The sequence below is a fragment of the Vitis vinifera genome, chromosome 1 (genome assembly GCF_030704535.1).
Source record: "Vitis vinifera cultivar Pinot Noir 40024 chromosome 1, ASM3070453v1".
Lineage (NCBI taxonomy): Eukaryota > Viridiplantae > Streptophyta > Magnoliopsida > Vitales > Vitaceae > Vitis > Vitis vinifera.
The window spans coordinates 2244883-2269259 of NC_081805.1; the positions used below are offsets into that span (position 1 = coordinate 2244883).

The following is a 24377-nucleotide window of genomic DNA, read 5'->3' on the forward strand; positions in this document are numbered from 1 at the left end:
TTAGTATAACATTGAATTTAAATTAGTATATTTTTATAATTAATTAATATATTTTTAATAGAGGTAAGTAAATTAACTTAATATAGTAATATATTTAAATCACATGATTAGTATATTTGTAATAATTTAATTTCATAATGAGTCTATACTTACAAAATTCATATTTCTTATCCGACACTATATAATTAAATTTAATATCACAAATCATGCCATACATATATTAATTTCTTCAATAAAACAACTTTAAAATATCTATTATATTTATAATTTCATTTTTTAGAGTTTTTTTCTTACATTTTCATAAGTTTTAATGAATTTTTGGTCTATCAAATATTTTGTATCATAATATCTATCAATATATCCGTAAAATCTAAATATAGATATATCCGTGATTATTAATATATTTATCTTTAAACAAAACATACTAAAACGGAGAAATATTTACTACAATAACAATCCACCAAAACAACCTCCGTTTCATTTCTTTTTCATGTTTCCCCATTTGCTAGTAGAGTCTTACTTCAATCTTAATCCTGAGATTTGGGCATTCTTTTTTTCTCAACTCCGTAAGGTTTTTCAACACTGAGTGCTAACAAAATTTGATTAAAAATCAATGCAGCAATCTTCAAATCAACCCGGGTTTTGGTGGGTGCTGGACTGGTTGATTTATACTCAAAAACTTTGGCAATTGACAGGGATCTCTCAGAAGAAACACTGTCCATGGAAAATGAACATTACTGATGTTTGTGTTGAGGGTTCATCTTTGGTGACAATGATGGAAAGAATATATACTGGTGTCAACTAGATATTAACACAAGGGCACTTTATTTCACTGTCATTCAATTGATGAAGATTTTGTATACAAGTATAAGCCATTTCCCAGACCTCAAGACTGAATAATAGACAGGGAGATGACATCTTGTCACATCAACTTGTATAAGGACAATTAGGTTCCTTTCTGAACCATATGGCCAAAGAAGTAAAGAACATCTGTGACATTCCAAATCTATTCCTTGAGCAACTGTTGCCAATGGGCATCAGTCTTCATCATCCACTTCATGAAAAGGAAGTGGCACTGTTTTAACAGCTCTGAACTTGCCTGCATTATTTAGATGCTCATTCTCCAACCTGGGCCATGACAGACAATTCTTCATTAGCTCAACTAGAGTGGGAGATATGAGTATTGTTGACAGTTACATGTGTGTGTAATAAAGAGTTGGATCCTCTGAAAGTTGGGAAATCCCATGTTACCTGTAGAAATTCCACTGTCCTCTTCTAATGACTTCAAGGGCAGCTAAAAATAGCCCGGTTACTCTGTAATCGACACCTTCAAAGTTGGAATGGAGAACAGTTTGCAACCAAGCAAGCCTGAGAACAAGGTTCAGTCCCTGCATGACATATCAAATATTTGTTCAAAAGCTTGACCTTGAGAAGTACAAAGTTTGCTTATATAATGTGTACTTCAAGATCTTTCCATTTTATAAATGGCCTTCTACAAGTAGATTTTAAGAATTTGTTATAATCCCTTTGAGACTTGCTCAGTGATATTGATGATCTGAAAAGCTAAGCTAATTTTCTGTTTAGAATCAATGGTTGGTTAGTGGGTTGAGATGGGTGCAGACTGAATCCTAATTGCCCATAGGAAGCTTAAGAAATTTCAGTGCAGGGAGAGAGGGTTCTAACATATACCATGGAGAAGTAGTAAATGATTTTTCGGCGAAGCATTAATTCATTTCTTAGCCAGGGGTTCTTGGAATGGAACTGGAGCAAACCCCAATCTCTTACATAGTCCCAATACAATTGATACACTGTTGCAGCACTTGACATAACCACAACAAGGCAAAGCCATCCAACACTCCTCTCCTTCTCATAGGCCACTTTGGCTCCTGCTGCTAACATCGCCGATACATATTTGCCCAGATTAACCAGATGGGTCGTCTGTCCTTCATCAAACCATCGCCTGGCACACTGCAAAAGCCCAATCAAGCAGAATCCTTATTAGGAATATTGTACTGCTTTGGAAAATTTCTGCAATATGAGCAAATCTCAAGTTCTAGTTTAAGCAGAAAGGTTGATTATAAACCTGCATAGCTCTCCAGTAATAAGGCAAGAAGGAAACAGCATAAGCAAGATCTCTGTAGTGCTTGGTCCTCATGCAGAACCCATAGTCCTGAGTTTTGAAGCTTCCTGTTATATAGTAACAAGCCACATACTCAAGGTTCCTGAGCATCGGCACCTATTAAACCATAAAGATATTCTAATAAATCAGCCACTCATACAAGTTAAAGGCTTCTGATTAGCTAACAAAGAGGCTTGATTTGTGATCAAACCTACCTGACTACAGAGTTGGTCAGCCATGAAGAAATCCAGCATGACAACCTGCAAAGGCAATAAGATAAATCAGTTAAAAAGGGAGCTGGCATAAAACTTTGTTTTTAATGTTCAACAAGAAAATTTCTGCTTATGCCTTTGTAATTTTCCGAATATGCGATCATGACTAATACCTTGTAGAGAGGGGACAAAATGGTATTCCTTATCACCCGAAGGAAACGATAACGGCTTGATTTATATATGATGTTGAAGGGGCACACAAGTAGTAGCAAGAATAGCTGTATAAAGATGAAAGTTGAAATTCTAGGTTATGACCAACTAAAAAATATGCTATGTCAATTTCAAGTTCAGAACAATATATTGTAGGCTAGAAGAATTACCAGGCACAGCAGACCGGGGATGGCTTGAACTCGGCTATATGAATTCCCTTTTGCCACAAGTGATAAGTGAACAAACATAACCCCCACCACAGCAGTCATTGACGTAGTACAGATCAAAAAGACATCTCTGTATTTAAGCTCCTTGGTGGGAGCCAGCTCAAAGATGAAGCTATAATTTATACGAGCCTTTCTCCACATGACAATGTTGCAACCATACAAAAAGAAGTGTAGAAACAGTAGACTGAACATGCTGCAAAAAGAGCAGTCTGTAATATTAGATGCCTAATCATAAAAAATTTCAAGAACTTCACATGAGAGGTGGTCTTAAGAAAACGCCATCAATGAGTACTTACCTAAGCACAGGGTAGACAGTCTCCATGTAGATGGTATCTGACTGCCCTCTGTACATCCCTGAAATATGAGCCATGATGACATATCCAGCAAACAGGGCAATGAAGCATCCGGTGAATAGCCCTGAAACATACAAGGGAAAAACAAAATTATATTAATGTGTACATTCTTGAGTCATTAATAGAATTTTTTCTAGATAATAAGTTATGGATGTTGCCTTATATGGGCACAGGTTGCAGAATGTGAAACGAATACTTCCTGATCTGGTAAATTGGAAGAAGTATGATTTAGGGGCACAATTATACATGTGAATAGAGCAAAACATGAAGCGCTATTATACACGCTCATCAATTCATGGTGGGTCATTTCTTTTTTCTTTTTTCTTTTTTCCTCATTTGAATGTAGAAAAAATTATGAGGGAGTGCTGCAGGAGACTTTTGGGGTTGTTAGTGTCCAACATGCATCCAATACATGTACAAACATGTTTGCTTCACTCATTTAGAAAGTGTCCATGCAATATAACAAGGTGTTGCACAAAGAAAGCTAACTGTTGCCTCTTTTGTGTTAATGTGCCTTTTAAGGTTCAATCTATGTAGGGTCAATCTTGTTTTCACATGATAATGGTCTATATTGGACCCTAACTTTACGATCCACCAAAAAAGTAAATCAGGTATGACCCCTTGATGCAGCTTTGTGGCAGAATGGGGCCTTACATATTTTTTCCCTTTTGTACCTTTGTCACTGTGAATCTGTGACCAAGCTCACTAGCTCAGAGGACTCCACTAAAAGAAATGGTCAAAAAAGAAAATATATTATCTTGTGTGCTTTATTTCATTAATCCCAGTTCTTAAAATAGTGCAAGGACCTCACCTATGAAGAAGGTTACTGTGTGTGATTCCTTCCTCTGATGGGGTTTGAGGTATTTCATGGTCTTTCTTTTATCTTCCTCAGCAAAGTGTTTGGTAAAGAGCTCCTCAACCTCATCCTCTAACTTCATTACCTGTAATTTCTGAGACAAGTTAGCAGGACTTCAATGCAAGTGTGAGACAAGCATATCTAAGTCAGATCCATTTAAATCTAAGGCCAACCCTTGTGCAGAAATGCACTTTTAGAGTCGATCACCACTTGAAGTTGTCTCCGAATAATCCGAAGTGTGGCAAACATCCCCCAATAGCAATTACCATTATGTTGTATAACATAGCTAGGCGTGACAGATTCTACATGTTTTACTTGGTTGGTTGGCTTAGTAATTTACCTTGTCTGAGCTGTTGAAATAGGAGCTTTCAACTACTTTTAGATAAATGGGAAGAACTTGTTTTCCTGTGACCTGAAAAAAACAAAAAAAATTCCTTTTTATTTACAGATACAAACAAAAAAAAAGCAACTTTTGAATACACAAAGTCATCAATTATTTACCTTGTCAAACTTCTTCAAGATCTTTACAAAAGCTAGCATGTTCAAGTTCCTAAAAACATATTCATTGCAGACCGCACATAAGATTATCGCTCATACTAAAGATTAAAAAAATGTAACAGCTTTTGATATGTCACCTGTAGGTTTTTAGATAACCCAACCCTTTGTAAAGCTCAATGAAAGCTCCTTTAATCATCTTCTCTGCATGATGAAGCTTTGTTTTGTTGATGTTTAGTTTACTTCCTTCTGGACCACATTTCCTTGAGGACTGATTCACCAAATCTCCCCAAACTAAGTAACTGATTGCTGATAAGGTACGAGAAGGTGTTGTCAGGGGAATGTTGATCCTTAAGTTCTTCCCCTGGCAATTGAAAACACGGCCAGAGAGAGTCCTCAGTTTCCCATCCTCTCTTTTCATTCTCATTGATTTCCCCATCTCATCCGACTTTAGGGAGTCTGAGAATTGCACATCATTGCTCTCAAACTCATCCGCAGTGTTGTCTTGGGCTGGCTCTTGCTCTGTTTTGTCCTTAATGGACTCTTCCTCTGTAACCAGCCATAAGACACAAGTGGCAGCTAGTTTAGTAAAATTCATGGAATTTTTAATGTAACATTTGATTCTTTTTATACTATTCTCTCTCATGTACTACAAAACTAATTAATCCATCCAGAGCAAAGTGAATCTGGAGCCTTAGAGGACTAGTCTGTTGCACATTTGCTTAGTACTTGTGTTCAAGAACATGGAATCCATCAGTACCCCAGACAAGAGAGCAGAGAGCAGAGAGCAGAGAGCAGATACTATTAAGATGGATGTATGGATGGATAATGGAGAGGAGAAGAGAACATGTGTGATATATAGATTGTAAGAAATAAAATTTTTTTTAGGGTAGATCAAAGAAAGTGCTGATGAAATGAAACAAATTGAGACAAAAGAAACCCCTTAAAGATGGAGCTAACAGAAGGTGGTATGCATTCCATTTCTTACTGCAAATGTGTTTGAAATAGAGAAAGGAGGTTATAGTTATGTACCACATGAAATGGTGCAGGAAATAGAGGCATCCTCCTTCGGGTCCTGGGCAGTGGATCCTTTGTTACGCTGTCGCTTCAGTGCAGATTTGAGCTCAATGAGAATCTCCATCTGCTCCTTCAAGGACTCTCCCCTCTCGAGGAACTCCTTCTCCTTTGTTCTGTAAAACTGATTCACTTTGTTAAGTTGCATATCCAAACATGCAAAAAACTCATTTGCAGCATCAGTATCCGCAATTTGCTCAAGCAATTCAGTCTCATAAAGGTCCCCTTTACTAGCTGATGACGCGAGTTTCTTGTGAACCTGATCAACACAGTGAATTCACATGAAACCATATCTATATCAACAAAAACTACTGAAACTAAAAGCATATATACATATGTGGAGGGGGGTTGTTGTGGAGACAGAGAAGGAGAGATAAGGAGAGGGACAGTACTTGAATGACCCCATGGTCTTTACGTTCATGGCCAAATAAAGAGAACCTCCTTATAGAGGAGAAGAGGGTTTTGGGCAAAGAGTACTGTTGGTTGGCGGTGGGAATGTTGTTAGTGGCGGTGCTAAGAAGATGGATTTTCTTGATGTCCTTCTTGAGTTGCCAGTAATCAACAAAGGCCTCTTTCCATTCAGGAACAAGCTGACCCTCAAACTGCTTAGAGAACTTCACCATCTTTCTCTCTATTTGGCTTTCCCAGAGAGAGATGAAATTCTAGCCAGATGATGTGTGAAGGGGCTTGTGAGTGTTTCAATGGTAGCCCATCATCCCTTCTTTTATGGTCATCGAAAATAAGTGACTGATGTGCATGATGCTCGACAGCACATTCTAAAATATCCTATGCTCTCTCCACTTGGAAGGTATACATCTTGAGTGGCAAGGTTCGCCGTAGAATGACCCAACCGCCGTCCGGTGATGACTCCTCAGCCAACATGTTCTCTTCAAATGTTGAAAAAGTGGAATTGTAAAAGTTGATGGATGTGGGACACAACCCAGTTCAAAAATATATATATATATGAGAAAGGATCAATGGTCATTTGGGGGCATAACATCTTGGATAACTGCCCTGCAATATCTTACTTGTAAGCCAGGAACTGCTCCTTTGTAAAAAAGGGAAAACCCCATTGGCTGAACCATGTCCAAGCACACAAAAGTGACCTCTAATTTGACCAGCTTGGTTTCCACTAGATTTGGGATAACTAAAAGTTCTCAATTATGTTTCATTCCCACTTTCACTAATCAATCCTTTTTGTTTATAATGTAAATTAAAGGCAAAATACGATATGTTTGGCTTGTATAAGATCATCAACCACCATCAAATATATCATGGCAGAAACTATTTACTGGGGTTGCCCATATTCCAAAACTGCTTAAACAGAGGACGGTAGAAGATTGAATTGACAGCATTCCCCATTTCATTAGAGTGGAATGATGAGGGAATATATTAGGTAAATCATCGTCAGATTCCTTATTTCATAGTCTCCAGTAATTAGGATTTTCCCCATGATATGACACTAAGATAACTGGATAAGCGGTTTTCAGACAAGTAAATTAGGCATAATTAGGCTGCTAGTAGTACCAGTAGCAGAAGTTATTTCAGTGAAAAGGTTCCTTCCCAAATTCTATTATTCCCTTGTTCCTATGCCACATTCCACCCAACTTGTCAACATGAAACCTTCCACTAAAACAACAAAATTCAAAATCCAAAATCCGCAACCGTTGTTCTGTCTCCTCCTGTATCATCTCTCTCCTTCAATTTTTTCTTCCCACACATAGATTGCAACATCAGCATGATGATTGTGGAAAATTGACAGCGTCCCTCTTAGTGGCTGACTCAAAGATACGCAATTCTTTTCGTCTTGCCATCTCTCTCTCTCTCTCTCACCCTCATTGTTTTGCTTTTCTTATAATCCCTATTCTTAGAAATTAGTAGTTAGTACCTTCTAAATAATCTAAGAAGAACAATTACAGTACAATTTGATACTGGTACTAGCATTTTCTTGTGATGCCAACAGGGGTAGATAGATACATGTACATACAAGAATATGTAATATGCGGTATTGAATCCAATTCGAGAATAAAAATGTCGAAAATCATACCAAAATATGCTACCAACGGAGACTAGGGACCATGACTCAGGTGCCTGTAATTATCAAAAATAGTAAGCTAAAGAACACAAGTGATGCATGGTAAAGAGTCGCGAGAAAGACACTGACTTTGAGTTCATTTTGCCTAAATTTTTTGGTGGGGCGATTTTTGGGTAGCAGCACTGCAAGTGGCTGGAGATGGTAGTGTTATTCCACAAGTGAATTGAGCCACCAAGCACATCCCATTCAGCCCCTCAGATAGAAAATGCCATGGATAAACCAGGGGAATAAGGTTGCTCAAGCACTTTACCATGTCTTCTCCTTCAATCAATATTCATTTCCTTTTTCTTGGACTGACCATTGAGTAGTATGCGAATGATTCCAGCATATGCGCCAACCCAAGCATCATGTAACAGAGCATGCAGAGCATAGGTACCGAGATCAACTAGTGAAATGCTAGAGCTTGATGTTTGGATGCTGGGAAAACTCTATTTCTAATTAATCTTACATTTCTTGGACATTTATTTGATGGTCTAAATTAGAGAGGAATGTAATTCCACGCAGAACTTCTTGAGCTACAAAGAGAAGAAAACGTGCCCGCAAAATCTAAGCCTTGCATTGCATCAGACCAATGACTGACCATAAAAATGAAGGTCTGATTCGGATAGCACATATTGGTGCGCCATCTTAGTCACCCACCTCTCCCTCCTACCTTTCCTCTTTTCATTATTTACATTATCATCTTATACTCTTCTGTTGTGAACAAAACAGACTACCCCACTTGCCTAATGATCAAAATTGACTCCAAGAACCATTACTCATCAATCATAGGCCTCAAGATGGTCAATGAAGCTCTGAGAAATACCATGTTGGATGTGAAAAATTCAGTATTTTTCACAAGTGAATTAACTATATGGTAAATTCTGGGGCCCCTCAGAGGGTGAGCACATGTATAAAGTGGCTTGCTGTAGAGGAAAAGAAAAAGAAAAAGAAAAAGAAAAAGAAAATGATACTCATCATTTCAAGCCATTCATGTATGTACCTCTACTCTCATCATCTGTTATGGAGATGGGATGAGTTAATTTAAAATGATATTCCACTCTTCAACCGTACACCCTATCAAGATAAAATTATTTGAGTGTAATGACTGGCTCCAAGTTCAAACTTCCAAAGTATGAGAAAGACGATTCCAAGCATACGATTCCAGATTTGATTCCATGGAAGGCCCTTAAGTTGATGGAAAAATGCATTTATCAGAAAAGAATATCCCACTTTAGCCAAGGAAATCCACCTGTTTTCCCTTGTAAAATGGATTAAAAACCCATCTATTTTCCATAGATTATATATTGATTCAATCAAGTCATATATATACCTTCTTTTAAGAACACCCTAGAGGGTTCTTCCCCCTTGATGGGTCATATTGGTACAACATTAGACCATAGCCACCATGGATTTTCTGGAGTATATGCCCAACTTTGCATCTGTCATGTTTGAACATCACATGGTTTAGAGAGCAGGTAAGGGGGTTCTGATTCTGAGCCAACGTGTTAAGAACATAAAATATTCCTCTGAGTTGGGCATGCAGATAATGGAAATTTGGATTGGACTGGTTTGATTTATGACTCAATGAATTAGTACCGTGTGTCGCGCTTTATTAACTTATGATTGTACTCGGTGATTAAAGTATTGTTAGTCTTGAAATGGCTATACGAAGTTAGGTTGTAAGCTTAATCAAACTGACCCTGAAAAGAGATTTTGATTCTTTGTAGGTGTTAAGAATCAAAATCTTCAATTGGGATAGCAGATAAGAAAATCTTAGTTAGATGCGGATGAATGAATACCATATGTTGGGCTTCATTTTCAGGAATGAAGACAAACATTGAAGTACACAGAAAATTAAGAGGATAAATCCTATAAAAACACATGAAAATGAAAGGAATCTTGGATTCTTATCATGGGAATCCTCTGTTTCCTTTTCCTTTATCATCAATTTTTAATAATCAAAGGGGGCCATAGCTCTACTCCATCTTCATTTGATTAGATTGAGGTAGTTTGATCTGAGTTTTTCTATCATTTGAATTTTGTATAATTGACCCTTTACTTTTTTCCTTTCATCACTGCCATTGCTATCATTAGTTGACCATGGGAGGGAGAAAACCGACAAGTGCTTACACTAGTGGCAATTTGAAGCTTATTTTCCACCCTGAAGGCAGCCCATGCTCAGTTACATTTATGGGAAATTAGGCATGTGCATCGACTTTCTGCATAAAAAATTGCTTCTAACCAGGCTAAATAATCCCTGATCTTCAGATAAAAGAATGCAAAAGACCCATAAGCACTTTACCTTTTTTCAGGACGAGGTTCAAAGCATAGTGACATGGTGTGCTATGATCTATAATTGCAATTATTGCAGAAAGGTCATTAGGAGACCCCCCCACTAGAGTATTGAAAAACTGGTCATTTTCCATTTACTTCCCATTAAAATGATTCCAGATTATATTCTCCTTATAGCAGAATGATGAGATTTTCCACCTGCATTTGAGCAGATTTCACTTCACTCTGTTACTCTCTATGTACCAATTTTTGACTGGCCATGCAATTTGTGATAGGAAAATCATGGTGAAAAAAAACCACTTTTTGTGTGCTCAATGACATAAAGACTGGGCAGCCATTTGCTCCAGTTTTCATCACCCCTGTTCTTGCTTAAACTATTCACCTGTCATCCACTTTCCCCATTAGCAGCCTGCATTTATCGCACGATGGCGGCGACATTTTTAAAATTCAAAGATTCCTCCATGGATATATCAGCAGAAGCAGACTTTAAGTGATCATTCAGAATCTCTCTGGCTCATTTCCAGATCAAACAAACACTCAGATTTCTCAATAGATTTGGTTAATCCAGCCACCCGGTCCATTTGTTTAAGTGTGGATTAGTACCAATCAACAACCATAAAGTTGGGCACATTCAGTACAGATGTAACAAGTCTCCATTTCCACACAAGGTTGCTCCCCCATTGGGAAATTTTTAATTTTGTTCTAGACTTAAATCAACCACCCACAGGGGCAACTGCATTGTTTGAAGCTAACAAACAAAAGGAGGCTAATCAACAAGACCTTTATCAACCAAATCCCAGTCATTCTTACTCTTTCTCTTTTTTTCCTTCCCAAAAAGTGGAATCAAATCTTTACACTGAAAGAGCACAAAAACAAAACCTCACCACTGAGTCTTATCATACTTTAATCCTTGAAATTAGGCAGTTCTCATGCATATTAAAAACATCCCTTTATTCTAAGACTGGCAGTGATTCATTAATAATACCTTGTTGTGACTTGTGATTGGTTTAAACCTAGTTTTTCTGTTCATCTTTGGATGATATTCAAAGTGAGCCTAGTGGTTTGAAGAACCAAAGAAGAAATGTATTGAATGGACTGAGGAGACCCAAAATGGCACCATGTCTGCCCACTTGGAAAAATTGACTCCATAGTGGGGATGCTATTACTTTCTTGACTTGCAATTTTTCTGTTAATCAAAAGCTCCTCTATAAAAATAGGAAATTTTGTACTAAAATTATAAATTTATTTATATAATAAACATTTTTCAATGTCTTAGTTTTTTAAAAATAATTTTAATTTTTTTTAAATATAAGTCTCTAAAATTATAACCATTCCAAAAGAGATATTATATGATTAAGAGTACATTTGGTATTGATTTTAGGAAGTGTTTTTAGTTTTTAAGCATCAAAAGATTTTATAAACATTTTTTAAAATCACTGTCAAAATTACTTTAAATTAAAAAAAATATTTAAAGAAGCAGATGCATCATAAAATTACTTATTTTATTAATCAATCTATAAAATTCACAATAATCAATGTCGCTCAATTCAAAATTCTCTCGTGATTAATACCTAATCTTGTACTTACAAAATGACCAAACTACCCTACATGCAAGATGAAGTAGCTACCAAAAAAATGGACATTTAAAGCAAAAACTAAGCTCCATTGTAGCTTGAAAGCAATGGCGCCAAACATAACCAATGCTTTACTCATTCAATCCATACAAGCAATTATTGTGCACATTTTATTATATAGTTTCTTTACGCAATGAAACATTGGGGTCTATGCAATTACGTGGGAGTGAAGTGTTAGGTTGGATTAGCTTTTGGAAACCACAATTTCATATCACCATCACCACCACCACCTCCACCTCCACCTCCACCTCCTCCATCATTATCTTATCTTGACATTTAAGCATCAAGATTGAAGGTTTGATGGAGCTGATGCTATATCCATCATCTAATACCATATTTTCAATATTTTCATTTTACTAATGATTGGGTGTTTTTGGGGTAAAATTTTCATCTTCAATCAACTACTAGAAACAGTTCTTTTTCCATTTCAAAAGAATCAATAGCAACTTCATAAATTTCCTTCTTGGAGAAGGATAAAGGGGGAAAAAAATATATAAGATTTTTTTTTTTTTAATGTCATATACAAGTTGAGCAAAATATATATATATATAGGGTTATATTTGATTATAAGAAAGTACTAAAATAAAATAAAAATGTTAAGAAAGATGATTTTCTCTTAGTTTATCATAAAAAAATTTAAAAATAAAATATAATTAAATTAATTAAAAAATTATGTGTTTTTAAATTATTAAATGTTTTATATAGAAAGAAAAAAATAATAATTGAAATGATTTTGAAAAAACATATAAAAATAATTAATTAAATATAAATCTATTTAACATCTTTAAACTCATTTTACTTATTTTTTTAATATAAAAAATTAAAATGTTTAAGTTTTTAATTAATTTTAATTTCTTTTAAACATAGAAAAATATAAGAAAATCATTTCCCTTAAATTATCATCAATTCTTAGAAAAATAAAAGAAAAAATAAAAAAGTATATTTAAAGTAAATAAATTATTTTTATATAATAATTTAAATTCATTTCATTAAATAATTAAAAAAATATGGAAGTTTTTCATTGAATATAATTCATTTTATTTTTTATTTTTCATAGAAAAATCAAACGTTAAAATATCAAATTCTTAACATTTTTTCTTTAATGATTTCATGAAATCATTACGAACATTAACGTTTTCTTCTTCATGAAATCAATCATCATGAAGGAGAAATTACAATGAAAAAAAAAACACGGAGAGTTCTTCTAATTTCTATGTGGTGTAATGAGTCATTTATTCAGCATTTTAGGAATAAATCGAGTATAATTTTCTGATAGATTATCTCTGCACATGGCTCCACATGCCTTTGGAATCATAAGGATTCAAGCTTTTTTATTTTTATGATTTTAATATTTTATATTTTAATAACAACGAGTAGTGGGAATAGTTATCTCATCCCTCTTCTTATTTATTTCCATGTTTGGATAACTCAAGTATAATAATGGAATCAAGAATGATTTCAAAGGAAATTGAATTCTACTTATATAAGTGACATTTCAGTTGAAGGTATTTTAATTTTGTAGTGCAACTTATTTTTAAAAATTAAAACATCATAAACTTTTTTAGATAAATTATTTTTAAGAATAGCATTTATTTAGATTTTGTAAAAAAAAAAAATGTAAATTCTATTTATATAATATAAACTAACTTTAATTCAAGTCAAATAAAAATAGTTTTCTAATTATAAATAAATTAAAAAAATAGTTTTTAATAAAATATGGATATTAATATTATAATAAAATAATAAATTATATTTTTATAAATATTATAAAAATATGGATATTAATATCTTATTAGATCATAATTGATTTATTTTGTTAAAAATAAATAATAATAATTAAAATATTTATTTTATTTTAAATGAATTTAAAAACAAACAAAGTTACATTTTTTTAGGTATAAATGAGTCAAAATTTTCAATACATACATACCTACCTTTAGTACTTAATTAAGGACATAATATTCTATATTTATTTTAATTTAATCTATAATTAATTAACCATTTTTTGAATTTCAAATTATTCTTAAAAATGAGAAGATTTATTAAGTAAATTAAAAAATTAATTATGTTTATTAATTTTCATAGTGATTATAAATATTTCAAATTATTTTAAAAAATTATTAAACTTCTTACTTATTTTTAAAAATTATTTTTCATGAACCACAATCAATCGGTATAAATTTTTAAAACAAATATGTTTTTAAATCACACACTAAAATATTTTTAAAAATAAAAATAAATATTTTAACATTAAAATAAAAACAAATGACCTAGATAGATACATCCAAATGTAATAATTGGAATCATTAAATCTATTCCTATTTAAGGAAGAATAGGAAGAATGAGAATGGTCTCATTCCCCATTCCCACATACAAAACATACCAACATGCCAAACAGGCCATTAGATCGATGGAGCTTCATGTTCCACAACATTCTGGGCTCAACATGGTGTTTGAAATTGAGGAAAAATCAGCTTGAAAAGTCAAATATGAATAGGGATAATTACGTGTAATTCAAATCCCAGACCTCTATGCCGAGTCATGGACAGCTCCGTTGCTAGCTGTAACCGGTAGGGTGTAGTATTAACCCAGAAATGGGGATTGTTTGGTTGGGACTGAGAATTCAAATTTTCATTTGGCCGCCAAAATTTCAAATATTTGTGTTAAAAAGTGTATAAAAATATTAAAATTCCAAAACATTTAGATGAATTAAAATTCCAAAAAAATATTAAAATTCCCTTTATGTTAGTGTATACAAAGTGTATTAGTATTAAAAAAATATAAAAAGTTTGACGGGATACAACTTTGTCCAAATCTCTTTTTGAATTTTTTTAATCAAATCTTCTTAAAATTTATAAGTCTTTGCTGTCATATTGATTTAATAAAAATTTAAAAACGATGTTAATTAATATATATTTGACAAAAAAATAAAAATTATTTTTACCGAGATGCCTAAAAATACTGATTGATTACTTCATCGATCAATTTTTTCACTTCAAGTCATAAATGAAATTATAAGAATTATTTTTTTTCGCATGATAATAACTTAAAAGTCTTTTTTTGTCTCAATTTTTTCGGGGGAGAGATAAATTAAAAAAAAAAGAATATTTGTTTGGATAGTTTTAAAATTTCAAGAAATTGCTACTCTTATTTTTCATTTATTGAATTGGGTCGGTCCAACTCATTTGGACAATCAAATCCAATATCATATATATATATATATATATATATATATATATATATATATATATATTAGGTCTTATTATTCCGGATTCACTTGTTTATAATTTGATTTTATTTATTTGTTTTATCATTCTATAATTTGAATAATTACATTCCCGTAATTGCCGATTTGGTTTCAATTTTTTGCATGTATCATTGGGGAATGAAACTTCATGAATTGGACACTGCAAGGAAAAAAACAAACCCGTTGAGAAATGAAAACATTCCAAACGGGTATCCAAACAGCCCCTTAAGAAAATCCTCCTGTTGGTGGGAGAATGACAGAAGAAAATGACGACAAGACAAAGAAAGCAAACGACCATTCCCGATCTTTCCCCCAAAAGAATAAATAAATAAATAAATTTAAAAACCAGAACACGTGGCAGACAACAACTGGCTGTCCACACTACGGTCCCCGCAATGAGCAACCCCCTCTGCCTTTCTGGGTTTCTCCCCCTCTACGCCATTTTTCAATGATCAAAATCCTCGTCGGCCTCATCCTCCCTGTCGCTATTTAAAGATGAATCCTCCGATGCTTCCCATCACCAATCCTTCTGCTTCTTCAGCAATGGTGGCGACCACATCTTTGACTGCAAATGCGGCCACAATGTTGATTCAGGAGCATCATGATGAGACTGCTCGCCTTCTCATTGATGGTAGGGCCGTCGATACGAAGCCTTTTCTCCCTAGGGCTTCCAGCTACACCAGTACTGGTACGCCCGTTAATGGCAGCAGCTTCTATCAGCAGCGGCGGAGGCGGATTGCCAGCGACACCTCTCTGGCATCTCTCACCACGGGCGGTGGCAGCCGGAGCGAGTACGTGGCCCACGCTGCGTCCGAGACATATTTGCTGACTCGCCTTGGTTTCAAGCTGTTGCGGTATCTTGGGTACGGTTTCTCTCTCAGTTTTAGGGGAATTGCTCTGTTCTGTTTCGTTTATGATTGTTATTCTTATATTTTCAAATACTTGGGATTTGCTGAAAATTGAGTGAGTTGATTACGGGTTGATTTAGTGTTTGGAACAAGTTAAAATATTTGTTGTTTGAATTGTGCATGTGTTTAGAGTTTTAGGGTGGTGTTCTTTATATTTTGTGCTATACATGACCATTGTTGAAAATGTGTGTAATTTGGTCCATTCATGCCATTTAATTGTGATGGGAAAAATGGGGATTTAATGGATATTCAATTGGAGTCTGTAAATTAACATCTAAATGGGAAGTAGAATTTACGGATGAATCACCTGGCTCTTTGGGGTGTTGGGGTTAGCTTCTAATTTTATCAATCAACTTAGCTGAAGTTGGCTGACCAAGAAAACAAAGCTTCTCAAGATAAGTAGAACTTCCTTTTTATTGGAAAATGTAACTTATCTAGCAAATGGTATTGAGATGTTGAGATGGATGTAGAAGTAGATTTATTTCTGATCCCAAATAATACATTTGGAGAAAACTTGAGGTTGGGTGGTGGGTGACTGGTTAGGGAATCTCTTAATCAAGATGGTCTGAACATGTATGAATTGGATGGTATGACTTGACCTGACAGTTCTCAACAAGAGGGATAGGAAAGTCAAGCAGGACAATCTTATACTAGAAGAAGAGGTTCTAAATCCCGAGATTGTGGTAATAACCTCAAGTGGTTGGGAAGCCACTCTGTAATTAACTAAAAAGGGATTTGGAATCTCATTTTCATGACAACAACCTAAAATGGTAGGGGGACACACTGAAAATAGTAGTTGTGGCAGCAGAAAAAGTCAGAGGGTATTTTCCTTCTGTTGTTTACATACTTTAGCAACTTTACATGAATTAGAGATCTAGTTATTTCACTTTCCAATGTTGGTATGAGATGAATTTCTAATCCATCCGATTCTCAACTATTAGAAGCTTTCTGATCGTTTATTTTTATTCAGGGTAGGCTACAGATGGATTACAAGATTTCTTGCACTTGGTTGTTATGCCTTACTACTTATGCCAGGTTTTATTCAAGGTCTGTAGCATTCATTGATCTGTAGTCAAATCCTTTTTTTTTTTTCATGCATCACTGTCTAAAATTGCTTGCAAGTAATTTAATCTCTATCACTGTGTTTTGAGCAATGCCTGTACTTTAAACAGCATAGTGATCTTATTTGTATGGTTCAGCTATAACTTTCAATTTTGGTGGAGCATAACAACTGTGCTAGACTTTTGCAGTTGGATATTACTATTTCTTCTCCAGTAGGGTCCGCAGAGGTATTGTTTATGGAGATCAACCAAGAAATAGGTATGTGTATGGTTGTGGCTTATTTCTTGTGCATTTACATGCAAAAATTTTTCCTACCTCATCTTACTTCATGTATTTCGTAGCATCAAGAGCAGATTTTTTATTCTGCAGGCTTGATCTGTATTTACCCAAAAACAGTGATGGGCCAAAGCCAGTTGTTGCATTTGTAACTGGTGGAGCCTGGATTATTGGGTGAGTAATTCAGCTGCATTTTCCCTGATAGCAAATATGAATTTACAGTACAAACATTTAAATACACAGGGGCAGACATGGATGTTGGCCTTAGCTCCATAGACTTATGAAACCAAAAATGATATATTACACCAAGATGCTACTGAATTGTATTTTAATGCAAAAAGTACTTTACTAGGGGGCCAATGGTATTTGTAATAGGTGGTCAGGGCAGGACAAGTAACAAAGCGAAGCTTTTTCCATAAGTTCCATTATTACACTATTTTCTTATTAGAACCTTTAAAATTGATTTATCCTTGTATGTGATTGAAAGGTTCATCTGGTCAGTTTTATTAATTCTATCATAACTTGCTAAAAAAATTAGTTTGCTTCTTGCGACCCTAATTACTTATTGCCAACCAATAATGAGAAGCTTTTTGTTGATGCAGTTATAAAGCATGGGGTTCTCTTTTAGGGCAACAGTTATCAGAAAGAGACATCATAGTGGCATGCATAGATTACAGGTGGTTTGCTTTGCCTAATGCATTAACATGTTTTTATTATGCCAGATGGAGTTTTCTGATTGATATATTGGGATTCTAGCTCTTCCATCATAATGGATGTATTGGAATTCTATCTCTTCTATGCTGATGGACTTGTTTGAATTCTTGCTCAGCTATAATCTGTATGCCATATCCATCAGCATAGTTTTGGCTTCTTAAACAGTTTCTTGGTCCATCTTTAAAGCATTGCCAATCTTACAAATATTAGATTGCTGTTCTTTTAATGAAAGGGGCACATGGATGTTATTTTTGTAACTGAATGACCACTAAACTTAACTTGCACAACCTTAAATCCCAACTACTTGGTTTGCACTACAGATTCTTTTTAGCCATTCAGATCCATCTACAGCCATATTCTCCTCTTCTTTTGGGCCTGTCTTGATTTTCCCCCTCTACTTTGGCTTTCCTAGTCCTTTTGACATCCTTAAATCAAATATCCATACTGGTGAATTCTTTTGATTTCATTGCACATGACTGAACCATCTTAGATTACTTTCCTTAATGTTGTTATCATTGATTTCACCACAAGGTTCTCCTGAATGCATCAATCTCTTGTTCTTTCTTCTTTTGCCATCTTCAGTCTCAACGTCCACATTTTACTTCTATTCACTTCTTGAACATATTTTTTTCTTGATTACCCAGATTTCTCATTTGAATTTGAATGAGCATTAATTTGCATATAATTTTTAATTTGTTCATTGTGTTTCTTATAACATATTTAACAAGATAAATGACATCATCGATGATTATAGTGAGGTCTCTATTATATTTTACACGTGTGTTAGAATATTTTATCAATCTCAGTGGATTGCTTCAATTTTCAAGGGTTTCTAAACATTGCCATGTTAATTTCTTTAACAGATAATCACTCAAAATCCATAGCTTACTTTTGTGTGGGTGCACTCATGTGAGCTAGTGTTTATGAGAAGCAACTAAGTTAGTTTCTTTACTTATGCTCCCTCATAAACTCTCATAATCTCTTTCAAGTAAATGTGCATGTTATGTGTTTTGGTTAACAGATGTTGCCTAGATGTCTTTTACTAGTTGATATTCTTAAAATTTATGAGTAGTTTTCAGTGTTCATTTATTAATTTCAAAATCACTTTATATAATGTTATACTCATGGATATCACAACTGAAGTACATAAGCATCAACTTGCATGTTTATGCCTCTAGTGGAGTATTCTTGTATATGCGTGCACGTTTCACATGAATAACACCCTGCTACATGGAACCCAGATCTTGTGTTTAAATTTCTTTGTTGAGGAGATATCATGGTTAATGTACTTTATGTATGAAAGCTCATGATTAATTTTTGGATGCAGAAATTTCCCCCAGGGAACCATAAGTGATATGGTGAATGATGCTTCTCTAGGTGTCTCATTTGTGTGCAACAATATTGCTGAATATGGGGGTGATCCTAATAGGTAACAACTTTTCTTTTTTTCTACATATCATTGTTGTTGCCTTACAGTTTTAGTTTTCGTTAACATGCCTTTTCTTTTTTCATGTTTTTGTTCATGTAGGATTTATTTAATGGGACAGTCAGCTGGTGCACATATTGCTGCTTGCACTCTCTTGGAGCAGGCAATCAAGGAATGTGGTGAAGGAGGGAGCACTTCTTGGAGTGTCGCCCAGATAAAGGCTTATTTTGGTTTATCTGGAGGGTAAATATTTGTTATAGTTCTGTTCATAATGTGAATTTCTATTCCTTAAATTTCCAATGGAATTAACCTAGTAATATTTTTATGATTATATTTTTTGAGGAAATCAATTAATTTTCAGTCTAGAAGATGTCCTAATGGAGCTCCTTCTAGCCCAATTACTATATTTTCCTTCTAGTCATGAACATTATGGTGTTAGTGCACATTGGCTTGATTGTAGTATATACTGGTTGTAGTATGTAGTTAAGAGAACTCTTAACCAATCAAGCGTATATGGAATATATTTTATTAAAGAACACTCTAGAAAATGCTTGCAGTATCTAATTAACAAAAGGACAGCTTAGCAAATCAAGCATTTGTCAAATATATTATCTTAAATGTCCTGATAGCCCAGGGGTCCATCCTATCCAATAAAAATTTTAATTTAGAGCAACCAAGGAATTTTCAGAATGGGGCCCTCCCATGGGAATCTGTATTAGAATGTTAGGAGTTCAAAGACAGCAAAGGCAGTTTAAGGTTACTTGTATCTCAAAATAAAAAGTTGTACCATCTAGAAGTTTTTTACAAGTTGCCAGAACAAATTTATCTCCTGGATCCTTTCTGTTTTTTTTTTCTGCTGCATTCTCTAACAGAAAATGTTTTAATGAATTCTGAAACAGTTTTGTTTATCATCTTCTCATGCATTTCTCACAAATAATTGTGCAGGTACAATTTATTTAACCTGATAGATCATTTCCATAGTCGAGGCTTATACCGTTCTATCTTTTTAAGGTAGACACTTTCTTCCCCTAGTGATTAAATGGTGCTTGGGGAACTTATAAGTATCATGCATTAACTTTGTTATTGCTTATTCTCTGCTGTCATATGTTTGATTGGGTTGCTCTGAATGCTTATACAGCATAATGGAAGGGGAACAATCTTTACATCAATATTCTCCTGAAGTAACGGTGCAGGATCCGAACATTAAAACTGCAGTTTCTCGCCTACCTCCTATCATCCTTTTTCATGGTACTGCAGATTATTCCATTCCAGCAGATGCCAGGTCAGAGTCTTCTCTGAAATAAATTGCAGTAATTGCATATTACTATTTCTAAACTCAAATGGTGAATCATGAATGGATGTTGCTCAGTTTACAAAAGCATTTTTCGTGAGATAATGCACCTTATAATTAACCATGCCTTTCTTCAGAGATAGGTAAATTAAGAAGAAAATATAGAAGATTTAGCATTGCCCTATTTGGTGTTCTTCCAATCAATTAATTATTATTATTATTTTTTGATAAAAAATGGTAACATCTCTTCCTCCATAAATGTATAAGCAGCTGGACTTCAGGTTTGCTCTGAGTTCACTGTGGTTATAACCTTGGACATTCTGATAGCACAAAATGGTTCAGTGATTGTTTACTAATGTGATAAGAATTCTTCACTTGTTGTGTACTGATTGACAAAAGTGAGTTGTAGTTTGGTTTCTAATTGTTTTAATTTGATAAATTAACTCTAGAATTAGAATATATATATATATTATTTTTTTTCAATTTGGACAACATGGAACATGGGACAGAGGCACAACAAAGAATAAAAATTTGGCCTTGTATGATGTTTTCGAAAATAGGTATGAAGAACAGTTCTAGAAACCAATTTTTAATTATTTTGAAGAATAAAATTCTATTTGGGAACTCAAATATGAAAAATAGTTTTTCTATTTATTCTCCATAAAGGTACTGCACATTTATGTACAATGCAATGCAAATGTTTCTAGAGTATTCTCTATTTTCTCAATTGTTGCTAAGAACATGTTACAAAAAACAACTAAAAACATCGTAAATTTGTTCTAAAAAACAACCAGATTTCAAAACAAATTCTAAATTACAGTTTTATGTCAAAAGTTTTCCAAATGTACTTTTTAAGTTAGAAAACTATTTTCTATTCTTTAACAAAAAAATGTTTTCAAGAATTATTATCAAACAGGCCTTGTGATTTTTTTTCTTTTTCTGTTTTTGGGAATCTTGGATTGCTATTCTTTCATATCCATCCAAGGGATCCTATCAAAATATAAATTCTGAATTTAAACATGAGAGTTTTTTTATAGCTTACAAGGGTTTCTCTGTTGCACAGGATCTTATTGATAACTTTCCAAAGAATCATTTTCAAAAAGTTTCATAATCATATTGTTGTTAAGAGCACATACACAACATAGAAAATGATCATATTCATGATTGGAGGTCATTCATTACATAATACTGAAAGCATCATTTAGACCACAAATCTCTAGTTTAAAATATATTTCATTTTTGTTTCTAAAGTAAAACACCTGACAAAAGCTCATAACAAAGTGTGTTGCTCTATACAGCAAGTCTTTTGCAGAGACTCTTCAGAGAGTTGGAGTTAAAGCTGAATCAATAATGTACGAAGGAAGAACTCACACAGATGTATTTCTTCACGTAAGTGTTGGACACAGATGCTTGTTTACCATTTTGATTGGCCATAATTATGTTTGTGAATTGAAGGCGATATTGTGCCTTTCATTCACATTGTCACTTTTATAGAGTTTCCTCTCCTTATATTAATTTTAGATTCCAACCTTGTTCCTTCAGTCCAATAGCCGTTCATATGTAATTCTGTGCAACTGGTTTGGGCTCTGTCGTATCAACAATTCGTCTTCTCCTTGCAACATTGTGTGATTGTCATACAGACTCAGAAGATGATTCTCTTTCCCATGGAAATGAGAATATTAAATATGAAGGAATTAACGCAAAACTGCTCCTACTGACTTGTAGTTCCTTTTAAATTTGCAGGATCCAATGAGGGGTGGTAGAGATGATATGTTTGAAGATTTAGTTGCCATGATTCATGCAAATGATCCAGAAGCCCTAGCAAAAGATGCAGTGGCACCTCCAAGAAAACGCCTTGTACCTGAATTCATGTTGAAGTTGGCTCGTGCTGTCAGCCCATTCTAACCATTATTACAGCTATTAACCATGAAGCTCAATTGAACACAATTTTTTTGGCTCTTATTTTGTTCATATATACTTTTTAGAATTACTATTAGCACTCCTACTTTTGTTACCCTTTTCTTTTTCTTCTTTTTACTTGAGGATAACTAGAGAATGACTGTATCCAATACCCATGTTGTGACTTGTGAACGATCATATTTGTTTCAATACAAGTTTACCATACCTCATTTGATGGATGTTATCACGGTATCAGCCTTCTATCTTATAAAAATAAATTATAAAGATTATTAATTTATAAATTATATTTCTTTTTAATATAATTTTAAAATTTAAAAATATTGAAAAAAAAAATTAAGTTGGTGTTAGAAAGATGATCCCATTTATTTTTTATTTTTTTTATTTTTGGATGGGGATGAAAATAAATTGGATTGGTTTGTTCTAAACTCATTCTGTTGTCGTCTTTATATTACTATTATTTTTATTTTATAATATAGATTGTTATTGTTGATAAATTTCACATTTTTTTTCCTTAAATCTTTGTCTAGTGTAACTTGTCTTAAAAAAAGGTTAAGCTAAGGTGAACACAATTTCATCCACATACTATCACAAGATCAGTTAATTTATAGCCCAAGGACAGGTTGATTTATTCAATAGCCAATTAGCAGCTCAACATTAATGTTACCAAATCACCCTCGAGCACCTGCAAGAGCATTCAGAGGAAGCTCATAGTGCATTGGACGATCAGGCTAAATTGTAGTTAATGTTCTATTGTTACAACGTTATGCTGTTCACATTTAGAATGCAGGGGCAACGTATTGGAGATTGGTGATCAAACTTTTCGAACACATCTTAGGCTAGACGACTGAAGTACACATAGACGATATGCTAATGAAAACTTTATCGAGCAAATCATTTTCAGTACCTTGAAGGGGCATTGGGGTGGATGGAAATTTTTTTGGTTATATGGTCGCAAGAGGGGGATCGATGCCAATCAAGATCAAGTACACACTTTCTTGAAATGTCGTCATCCCTATCTAGTACCAAACAAGTACAATATTGTCCATTGATCGACCAAAGCCTTTCTTTGATATACTACTTCGGCGACAAGAAAGTTTGGGTGAACAAATGACTGTGATGATGGCAGTTTGAGCCATTAAGCAATACTGGGTCAAGCCCTCAATATTGAGCAGTCCACAAGGTGGAATTGGAAGAAGCTTTATGTGTAATTGGCAGCACGAGGGAGGCATTTAGAGTTTGCCAAAAGCCCATCTTCTACATTAGCAAAGCCTTAGTGGAGCTTGAATTACCTAGAAAAGGTTGCCTTTATCCACAAGGTTGAATTTTTTTTTTATCCCTATTTTGAAGTGTTATTAGAATTATGTACATACACCAACAAAAAAATAAAAGAAAAACACTAAATTAACATGGTTCAATGATCAATATGATCTGTATGTCTACGAAGTACTCCAACACTTAAGAATCTACTAGTCAGATGAAAAAAAAAGAATATAATAATGAAACTCTTACCATCCTTTTAATTTCAATTACAAAAAAAAAAATTCTTAAATCATAAAAGAGTTAAATATATAACAAGGATAAGCTTGTCATTCAACAAATAAAAAAAGTTTCTTTATGAGGTGTTGCCTTCTTCAACCCTCATAAAATTAGCGAGAAGCTAGACTCCTAGTGTCCCCTATAAAGTACAATAAAATTGATTTAGGTTTCACAATCCAACAATAAACCCATGTAATCAATGTACTCACAATCTCTCTTTGAAAGCCACCTCGCACAAATTGGATCTATCTGAAAGAGTATTGAAATGACAATCGAACTGAGTTAATTAAGATATTATATATAAACCACACCTTGCTCTTGTAGACTTCTTGGCCAAACTACTAGCATCCAAAGTCTATTAATACACTAAAAAGCCCCATTGATTTTGGATTCTTTATGTGGACAACTCATCTAAGGTTAGGAGGTTGGGTTGGAATTGTGCTCCAAT

At 34.1% G+C, this 24377-nt stretch overlaps 2 protein-coding genes across 3 annotated transcripts; one reads left to right on the forward strand and one right to left on the reverse strand.

Annotated features, from left to right (window-relative positions):
* Nucleotides 1-808: 808 nt before the first annotated feature.
* LOC100245828 (phosphate transporter PHO1 homolog 1) lies at nucleotides 809-6427 on the reverse strand. The gene is made up of 14 exons (XM_003631182.4): nucleotides 5939-6427; nucleotides 5505-5805; nucleotides 4613-5021; nucleotides 4479-4527; nucleotides 4318-4389; nucleotides 3933-4062; nucleotides 3065-3185; nucleotides 2712-2961; nucleotides 2505-2609; nucleotides 2335-2379; nucleotides 2084-2236; nucleotides 1690-1968; nucleotides 1252-1388; nucleotides 809-1128 (listed from the first exon to the last, which is right to left on the reverse strand). Exons 1-14 carry the CDS (start codon nucleotides 6167-6169, stop codon nucleotides 1038-1040), a joined length of 2373 nt encoding a protein of 790 aa, XP_003631230.1. The 5' UTR covers nucleotides 6170-6427; the 3' UTR covers nucleotides 809-1037.
* Nucleotides 6428-15148: 8721 nt separating this feature from the next.
* Nucleotides 15149-22616, forward strand: LOC100249158 (probable isoprenylcysteine alpha-carbonyl methylesterase ICMEL1). 2 transcript variants are annotated; one of them, XM_002277954.4, is made up of 11 exons: nucleotides 15156-15659; nucleotides 16675-16751; nucleotides 16955-17024; nucleotides 17136-17216; nucleotides 17645-17719; nucleotides 19084-19185; nucleotides 19285-19425; nucleotides 20128-20193; nucleotides 20321-20464; nucleotides 21772-21862; nucleotides 22217-22616. In XM_002277954.4, exons 1-11 carry the CDS (start codon nucleotides 15292-15294, stop codon nucleotides 22376-22378), a joined length of 1377 nt encoding a protein of 458 aa, XP_002277990.1. In that variant the 5' UTR covers nucleotides 15156-15291; the 3' UTR covers nucleotides 22379-22616. The 2 variants fall into 2 exon arrangements, with proteins under 2 accessions (XP_019072226.1, XP_002277990.1); XM_019216681.2 differs by lacking the exon at nucleotides 17136-17216 and having other exon boundaries at nucleotides 15149-15659.
* Nucleotides 22617-24377: the final 1761 nt, after the last annotated feature.